The 9877-nt window shown below is 44.4% G+C and overlaps 1 protein-coding gene across 1 annotated transcript; it reads right to left on the bottom strand.

Annotated features, from left to right (window-relative positions):
- Positions 1–3415: 3415 nt before the first annotated feature.
- LOC124680440 (ubiquinone biosynthesis monooxygenase COQ6, mitochondrial-like) lies at positions 3416–9541 on the bottom strand. Its single transcript, XM_047215498.1, is given in 11 exon segments — positions 3416–3871; positions 4180–4782; positions 4870–4886; positions 4889–5075; positions 5582–5633; positions 5725–5792; positions 6712–6770; positions 7396–7539; positions 9086–9188; positions 9309–9387; positions 9483–9541. Coding segments are annotated over 11 exon segments (1584 nt in total). The 3' UTR covers positions 3416–3658.
- Between the last annotated feature and the right edge of the window lie 336 nt (positions 9542–9877).

Below are 9877 nucleotides of genomic sequence, written 5' to 3'. Positions count from 1 at the left end.
TGTGACGGACAACACGCGCTCATGGGAGGCGCTCACCTTGCACTGCATCAGCTCCTCGTTTGCCCTGCTGAAACTTCGTCGCCGCTTGGATCTCGCTGGGAAGAATCGCCGGGGAAGAACTCTGTTAGTAATAATCTTGCCTTCGTACAGGCAAGTTAGTAATAATCCTAGACCTACGGAATTTTGTTTACGGAGCAGTTCTACGGACTGAGGTGGATGCACAGGGTTGGTCCGGTTGGTTTTGCTTTCCACGATTTCAGGGCCATGACCTGCAGAACTTGAAGCCACGTCTGTCCGTAGCATTACTCTCAGGTTAATTAGGTAAGTTTTTGGATCGGTTTGGCTTTGCCTTCCACGTAGGTGAGTCCTAGTTGTAGTAATCTAGCTAGCTAGTCTAAGGTAGTAGTAGTACTGTAGTATTCCGGTTAGGATTAGTACATGGTCCGTGTGTGTGTCTACGTGTTAGAGTAGGTTTAGGACGTGGTCAGGTCGGCTGTTCGTGTATATATATATACACAGCAGTACGTGGGTTTCTGTAATCGAGTTGTAACGTTAGAAAATCAGAAAAAAATAAAGAGAGGAAATCCACGGCGATAAATATTGTCTCCGTGTTTGTTCATCTAGTTTGATGTGATTGATCCGTGGGAGAATTCCAACAAACTCGATCTACCACCGAGCGATGGAAGTCAATTGGAAAATAAATTTGCGTTCTCTCTTTGTTCCCACTCAGTAGTGGGTCCCATCCTAAGAATTTATACATTGTATTGTTGATTGCATCCAAAACAATTGCAGGGAGCTGGTGGACCACCTATCTTTTCTAGCCAATAGCATGACGAGTTCCTCCAGGATCATATGCCGGCCGGTTCAACAATGCATTATCCATCACAAAATGGGCCGCGCTAGGCATCGAGCGACGGATCCCGCGCAGCAGATCGGTTGCTTCGGCCGCCATCCGATCTCAATCCTACGATCAGGGATGCACATGTCCGTCCATCGGATGTTCTTGCATGCATGTCGCTGTCATTCGCGTTATCGCACTGTAGAGCCCGGGCATGTGCTTTGGAGCCTGCGGTGCATGTCACTCATGGTGCATGCAACAAAATAATTCCCAAAAGTAATCTAGCTGAGGTATTTACAACAAAAGTAATCCAACTGAGGTGTTTACAACAATAGTTAATAATAATTTTTATAAAATAATAATTATCAGTAATGATTTCCCTACCACAAATGTATTTACAACAAATCAGTAAAGTATTTACAACAATAATTATCAGCAAATTTAACATTTCTTTTGTGTATTTACAATAAAATCAGTAAAGTATTTGTAAGAAATAATTATATACTATTACAACAAAATCTTCACAACAATTTTGAAAAAGTAATATTATAAATTGTGGTTAAATAACAATTATTTTCCTATAGGTTGGTTTACAACAAAAATTGACAGCAATTACAATAAAAAATCAAAAGCTATCACAACAAAAAACATATGTTCGTGGCTGTGAAAATTTGGTTAAAAATAACACATTTTATATATATCAAATTACAACAAAAATCACCAGCTATTTTTACCAAAAATTACTGGCGATTACAACAAAATAATTTATGGCAAACGTCCAGGTAAATATTACAACATCTCTGACATGCTTCCTCTATAACTTATACGCATTTGTTACAAAACTAACGAACATATACAACATCTCTACGAAAAAAGTGTCCATGACTAAAACAATTACACCAAAAAATCACAAATAATTACAACAAAAAAGTCATGCGTTTACAACATATCAAGAAACACACATTTTCGTAACATATCACTTAGAAAAATCTTACAAATTATGGCGTGTGAGTTTACAACAAAATTTTATCTAATTGTTACAAATCTGAAAATAACACTGTAGATTTCTTTAATAAAAAAAGGCAACACACCAATTTTAGGCTAAAAAACCAGGTCCATATAAGACCGCGGGAGCGAGCGGAAGACGACCGATCGGTGACGAGCGATCGGTAGCCGGATCGGTGGGTACCACTACCTAAGATTAACCTTCGCGAAGTGAAACGTCCTCCCGCGAAACATACTAGAAGCCAACACGTGTCAAACTAAAAAGAACTCCCGCGAGCGGTCCCGCGCGTACGCTCCGCGCCCAACGCTCTCCTGTCCCGCCTACGCCCTCTTCGGCCGGACGTTCCAACCGCGCGAGCACGCGCGAGCCTGCAGGCAAGTACGGACTGCACGGACTGCACGTTGGAGTGCTGCGTGTGTAAATCCACCACCTAGCTAGCTAGCTTAGCTAACATACTTGATGATAATTAGCTAGCTACCACGTGCAAAGTGCATATCAGTTTGTATTTTTTCTTTCAAAACATAGGTACATGTATAGCACGAGTACAAGTACAATCATATATATGAGCGAGTACAGTTGCATACACGAGCAAATACAGCCACACACACGAGCGAGTACGAGTACAAACCACACACACGAGCGAGTACAGTCGCGCGGACGAGCGAGTACAGTCGCGCAGATGAGCGAATACAGTCACGCACACGGGCAATTTGGACTTACGGTTCTCAAGATTTTTTAAAAAACGAAACTAGAAGAAAAAAGAAAAAACTGACACATCCCAGTCTTCTCTCTCCTCCTCCATCCCCACCTTGCTTCCCCTTGCGACACGTGGCGAGCAGAGAGACCACTTCCTAGGGATTTTCGGGCACCACATCGCGCCACTTGTCGCGTGTGGAGCGATTTGTCTTCCCTACGCGAAGGTTGGCCTTTTTTCTAGAGTTTTCGCGGATCGGCAGCGTTTTCCCAAAATTAACTTCTCATTCCGTATGTCGTTCAACACACGCGAAGAGTATTTATCGTCTCACTTCCTGACTGGTGGACCACAGGCGGCAACACCTTACTCTCTATGACACGTCGGTCCCACTCACCCTCAAGTCCACTGTGCCGAAGCCGGCGACAGGCGGGACCTCAGGGTCTTCTCCATGGTCCATGGAGATGGAGCTTCAAGTGGGTTGCAACGGTGGGATCCAGGGATGTGGTTTCCCTCCATTTTTTCTCAGCTTTTTCCTCCGTTTTCTGCCAGCAGGAAAAGATCAGGAGCTCCCATTCTTAAAAAGAAAAAAGTAGTTGTCGTGCTGTGGGCTCTGCATTCTGCGTCCAGACCGGTAATGCCCCATGAAATGGAGCAAGTCTAATCTGCAAATGGCTACAAAAGCACGCTCACACAGTTTTCTTTCAAGACGAGATTCACAAAGATTTCCCCTACAAAAAGATGCACAAACATAGTGTACTGCAAAATATGGCCTATATATATCCTATTTAAATATAGCTTGCATGCAGCTCAAAAGGGAAAAACAGCATTACAATACAAAAAAAACATATATCCTGACATCCTGCTGCACCCCATTGAAAAGACATATAGCTTTCAGTTTATTGTTTATAGAACCTCCAGTGAAAGCAAACCACTGAACATTGTAACAACACCAACAGATCTGATTTTATTCAGTAGTACTACTTTTACATTCTATCCACTAACGTTTCTGCACGAAATATACTCGATAAAAACTCCAGTGCACCATACTAGTCTAGAACTGAACATTTATTTAAGTACAGTACTGCTGTGACAGTGAACATCCATGAAGTAAACCTCCTGCCTAAAACAGAGGCGATTTGCTGTCACCCATTGCGTAAGAGATGATGTTCTTCTTCAGAGGTGATATGAACTGGGCACCATGGAATGCGGCGGCTCTCAGGACGTTGAGGGGCCCGAAGTCGACGGAGTACATCTTCTGGAAGCCATCTAGCACTGCTGCCATCGCAACGTTCGCAGCCTTCCTGTCCTTCTCGTACCGACTTAGCAAAGATAGCTGACAGGTGGGGAAAAGTCATGTCAGTTTGCTGTGGATCAGAAGCATGGTGGTGTTTACACTAGACTAGCTACGTTATGCCATATGAGAAACAATGCGCCAAATAAAGAAAGCAGGAGCCACAAAAAAAAGATGATTATGCTGCTGAATGACCAGCTCTACATCTATTGCTTGCACTTAACTAGTACCTACGCAATAGTAGTAACAGTTGCTCATGGAAGCTAGGATGCAGTGGTATCTGAAGAAACGTAACCACAACACAGCATTCTTAGGTACTTGGTTGATTCAAAAGATAATTGGGTACTTACGTCTCCAATATCAGCACCAACAGAAACACCTTCAGAAATAACGTTTGCTAAGGCAGCTGCGTCTCCAAAACCCAAGTTGACACCTTGCCCAGCCAAGGGGTGGACTGTATGGGCAGCATCACCAACTAGCGCTAGCCCCTTTGAAACATAATCGTGGGAATGCATCAGTGACAGTGGAAACGCCATTCTATCGGAGATCAACCCAATTGCTTTTGGTGGCACTTCAAAGCATTCTTGTGTAGATGCTGCAGTATCTCCAATGCCAGAAAACAACCTTTCCATGTAACGGTCAAGGCTACTAGAGTTGGGATGAGGACCATGACCAAAATCCAATGCATGGTTCACCGATTTCAGAAATTCTTCAGGGCTGGTGGACTTATGGTGTGATGCCTCCTCTGGGCTCATTGTCCACACTATATTGCTGAAGTTGTCACCTACTGGAAGTAGGGCAATTGGACCAGAAGGGAGAAACCTCTGCCATGCAGTGTCATTCTCTGCAATATGCTCCACTGTACATATAATCGCACTCTGAGGATAACTCCACCCAGATGTTTTTATGCCCGCAGTCTGCCTTACATTGGACTTGGAGCCATCAGCTCCTATCTGTGACCATAAGTTTACATAAGCGGTTGAAGGCAATGAAGAGATGCAAAAGTTTAAATGGACGGAGAAGCAGATATAGGAACTTACCACCAACTTTGAATATAAGTCTGCCCATCGCTTAGGTCAAGTTTAACCAAATTACTACGACGTAATGCCTCTGAAGTATGACTGGTGGAATCTGCCTCAGTTGATGGTGACTTCAGCCCTGCTGTTCCTTGTCTGCTCTTTGACGGGAAAGCAAGAGATAGCAATCGGGTAGGGTAGATCATCTTTTGAATGTCTTCCTTTTGCTCCTGATAAGGCAAACATCTTAAGCATCAAAATAACGTGACTATTTCAATTAAAAAGAAGTCAGCTTACAAGATAAACACATCAGCTGGCTGCAAAACACCAAACGAGTTGTGTTCTTTGAGACTTCTACGATATGTGAGATCATGTAATTCCTTATGAATAAGACTATTAACCTAACACAAAGTAGTAGAGTGTGCTTCATGAACAACAGTTCTAACAAAACGTATTGTCAGTAACTAATTATTGCGCACAGCTAATAAAATCTATGCACAGGAATTAGGTGGCATAAAAGCAAGCACAGTGGTCTGTTCTACAAAAGCTTCTCATACAAGACTTACTTTGCTCTCTTGAACACATTGACTGTAAGGTTGTGTACTTTTTCAGCAAGTTTCTAAACTAGGAAACAAACCATTTGCATGGAGTGGGCTAGTATTGGACGAGTTCAAACATCAGAACTAACATCTAGATCCGAATCAAAATAATCCAGAGATTAAAGAAAAAGACTAACCTGTAAACGTAACAAAAGTGAGTTGCAAAGCACCTTGTTCTCCACCACACATCTAAACAATGTAAAAAACAAAGCAAAATGTTATCAATCAACCCGAGAAAAGGCTGGATCAGTCAATTACAGCAGCTTCCCTTAAAACATACCCAAGATATTCTTTGCACACATCTCTTGCATTGTACCTTGTGTATCCTAGTCCAGTGTAATCCCATACCTGCAAGTAAGTAATAATTCGTCCAAACTACAATCAGTACTTGCGCTGAACACACTCTACCTAAGCAAGAAACTGTCGCTCTCATTGTGTGCCAACGCGGCAAATAAGATGGAAAAAACTGTTGCTCTTGTAATCTTGTTGCGTGGAAGTGAACGAATAATAAAGAAGAAACTGATTCTGTTATGGTGCTGCTAGAGGGATGGCGCGAGAGGGCTGGCCGGGGGGGATTTCCTTCTTAATTCTTGCTTGATTAGATTGATACGTCTCCTCTCCTTATATAGAGAGGTTTACTTGACCCCTAAGCAAGCGACCCTTATCTCTAATTAACCCTAAGACTAATGGGCTATAGCCAGGCCCATGACGTACTCTAACAGATTCTCTGATTGTTTGGAAGTGCAACAAATAAAAGAGAACATGACCAAAGGTAAAGGAGCCAAGTGATAATGCCTGCGCATATGGTTGGACAGTTTCCATAGAAGGATCACACAACAATAGCCTAATATGCATAAATTAAAACATATAAAAAGTAGTACCATTTGGGCTAGATAAAGGATGAAACCATATTATAAGTACCAGTTATGCTAAGCTTCAAGTGATCTATTCTATGCAACTGATGAAATGGGTTAGATAAAACGCATGCAGAATAAGGTACAAACACGGTGTCACTATCTTTTACGTCCCATACTTCCATTTGGGAATTGAGTGGGAATGCTTTGAAAGTGTGAAGTATAAATTGCATGTTAAATTTGTACAGCGGTTGTATCAATAGTTTATTCAACTCGGTTCACTGAGATTAATGCATGAATGAAGAAACCTACTACAAGAAACATCGGTGACTTGTTCAGAATCTGATCAAGCACAAGCAGTTGTACAGAAAAAGGTAATCACCATACATATGCCACAAATTGCATGTCATCACCTGCATTTTGCCAAAGAAAGCGTGTCTTTGCTGTAGAATATGCTCCCACGCACCAATATCTGCCAAATGACACAGTACAATTGTGAAAAATATGTCCTGTTATGCAATATTATCTCTAGTATCTAAACTAGAAGTAGCTCCAAACACATGATAATAATTGTAAACTTCAAATTACATGTTGTTAAGTTTCCTATTTTTACTCCCAGTATGGAAATAGTGCAGCAGATTTAATCAAACGTGTGAAAAGGACCCCAACTGGTGGCAACAGAAAAAGATTGCTGGCCATACATACATCAGCAGGGCTAGCTGTACCCACGAGGTTGTGCTTATTTGACATGAAGTTTCAGGTTATCACTGCATGGTCTGCACTAAATTTGACAAGAAATGCTGCTCAGCTAAATATTGCGTTATGATAGCACATATCGATTAGCTAACACTGCAAAGCAGAAGGTTATGAGTGAGGTGGTTTAAGGTTGTAGGAACAAGCTAGTGTAAGCATAAATTGTTCTTCAGATAACCTTAGAAACAAATGTCAAACCTAACAAAAGGGGCCGACCTTTCTGTATTATCACCATGGCATACTAAGCACCTTTAATTCCAAATATTGATACATGGCAGACACATCCAGAATTTTGACTTGAAACAAGTAAATGCCGTATCCATTTTTAGATTTACAAATCTTACCTCTGAAGAAGGAAATGGTTGCAGGTGTAACAGTGCTGACCCTTGAATCAGGTACACCATCTTTCTTCAGATAACCTCTCGACTTCAGCGCAGGATTGCTATCGATGATGGCGACCCGCAGATGTTTGGTCAATGGCATATTGGCTGCATGTACGGCAATTTAGGCATATGAGAAGCTTGAACATGTAAGTAGAAGTCGGTGCTTCCAATCAACTCGCCTGCACTACAAATAGAACCTCACATGGAACTAGCAAAGGGGCAGGGAGGATTCGTGAGAACATTCTTCCAGTGGTTTTCAGTTTGCTTTTATTACTAGTAGCTAATGTTGTGGCCTGGGATAGCTAGGCAAATACACCTCATCTCCCCACAATTCATATAAGAGAAACAGAGGTACACCAGGACAGCAATACCTACAGAGTGCACATGCAACAGCCAAGCCCACCATGCCTCCGCCGACGATGGCCACGTCGAGCTCGTGATCCCCAGGTTTCACGCCAGGAACGTTCGCCGGGGCGCCCTACATGTTCATGTACAGCCACCAGCAATTAGGAACGAACCATTGATCATTTTATCTGAACCCTAGGGAGGGGGGACGGAGAGAAGTGGTACCTGCGGCTCGGCTGCCCCTGCGGGCGCGCTGGAGAAGTCCCTCTCCGTCGGCCGGATCCGACTTGCCGTCGCGTAGCATCTGGTTTTGGGGGTGGGAGGTCACGGAACAGTTTAGTCAGGCCGGGGCACACCAACGGACCGAACCGTGGAGCGAGAGGAGGGGGGTGGAGTGGGGCGCACCTTGTTCTCCGTAGCAGGGAGTGGGCGGCGGCGGCGGAGGCGCGCGCCGGCGGCGGCGCCATCAGCGAACGGCGGAGGGAGAAGAGGTGTGGCCCTCCGAGGGTGCGAGCTCGGCAGGGGTTGTTGTGGGATTGCTATCGATGATGGCGACTCGCAGATGCTTGGTCAATGGTATATTGGCTGCATGTAGGGCAATTTAGGCATATGAGAAGCTTGAAGATGTAAGTAGAAGTCGGTGCTTCTGATCAACCCGCCTGCACTACCAATAGAACTTCACATGGAACTAGCAAAGGGGCAGGGTCCAGCGACTTTCAGTTTACTTTTGTTACTAGTAGCTAATGTTGTGGCCTAACGGCCTAAGCAAAACGCGCGCCACGATCCACCACAATCGTGCCATCCCACAATCAAACTGTGAAGCGCGTGGACTACTTCTAACTTGCTGATGAGCTGACCGTTTTTGCCATTCCATCCCATAGTTAGTCAAGCCGAAACAAGCGCTAATCCTAACTGAAGAATGCTGCTAACTGAAACTAAGCTAGCTGTTGTCGACAATGGACGAGCAACAGGAAACTGAATCCTAGAAAAGAACAGAGAACTGCACAAGGCAACACCAATCAATATTATATGCTGTTTAGCACTATGAAAGTTAGCTACCATTCATCCTATCTCTTGCAACTGGTAGAAAAACTAGTCCTCTAATGGTTTTGGGGGCATTATGAAGCTAATCCTGCCAAACAAAGGAAGATAGCAGAACCACCATCTGCTCTATTGTAGCCTCCTTCAAAGCACCAGTGTCAATGTTAGTTCTGATCTTACATGCTAGGGTAACTAGGCAAATACACCTCATCTCGCCACAATTCATGCAAGAGAAACAGAGGTACACCAAGACAGCAATACCTACAGAGTGCACAAGCAACGGCCAAGCCCACCATGCCTCCGCCGACGATGGCCACGTCGAGCTCGTCATCCCCAGGTTTCACGCCAGCAACGTTCGCCGGGGCACCCTGCGTGTTCATGCACAATCACCAGCAATTAGGAACGAGCCCTTGATCAATCTCGCAATTCGCAGCGCCCTGAACGCCATTTTATCTGAACCCTAGGGGGGAAACGAAGAGAAGTGGTACCTGCGGCTCGGCTGCCCCCGCAGGCGCGCTGGAGAAGTCCCTCGCGGCCGGCCGGATCCGATTTGCCGCCGCCGAGCATCTGGTTTTGGGGGGAGAGTGCGAGGACGCGGTCAGGCCGGGGCAGACCAGCGGAGCGAAGCGTGGAGCGAAAGGAGGGGGTGGAGTGGGCCGCACCTTGTTCTCCGTAGCAGGGCGTGGGCGGCGGCGGTGGCGCGCGCCGGCGTCGGCGCCATCAGCGAACGGCGGAGGGAGAAGAGGCGTGGCCTGAACCGACCTGGTGCGGTGCGGCCGTGTGACGGGACGAGCAAGTGTGGTTTGTGCAGTTTAGCCGACTAGCGACTTCTGTGTACTTGCTGAATTAATTGCTAGTATACTAAAAAAATAAAGGATTAGAAAGGTTTCTTTAGGATTTTAAAAAAAGTCTAAAACCATTTTAATTAGAGTCTTTGATAACCTTTGCAGAGGTTTCTCGAAATTTGAAAATAAATCAAAGCAATTTGATCAAGAATTATTTTGGTGTTAAATTAAACAAGGGAAGAGAGGTTTTGTAAAACTCTAGAATAACTTAG

The sequence above is a fragment of the Lolium rigidum genome, unplaced genomic scaffold, assembly GCF_022539505.1.
Source record: "Lolium rigidum isolate FL_2022 unplaced genomic scaffold, APGP_CSIRO_Lrig_0.1 contig_1705_1, whole genome shotgun sequence".
Classification (NCBI taxonomy): domain Eukaryota; kingdom Viridiplantae; phylum Streptophyta; class Magnoliopsida; order Poales; family Poaceae; genus Lolium; species Lolium rigidum.
Note: the sequence above shows the minus strand (reverse complement) of the source record. Positions and strands in the feature narration are given on the sequence as shown.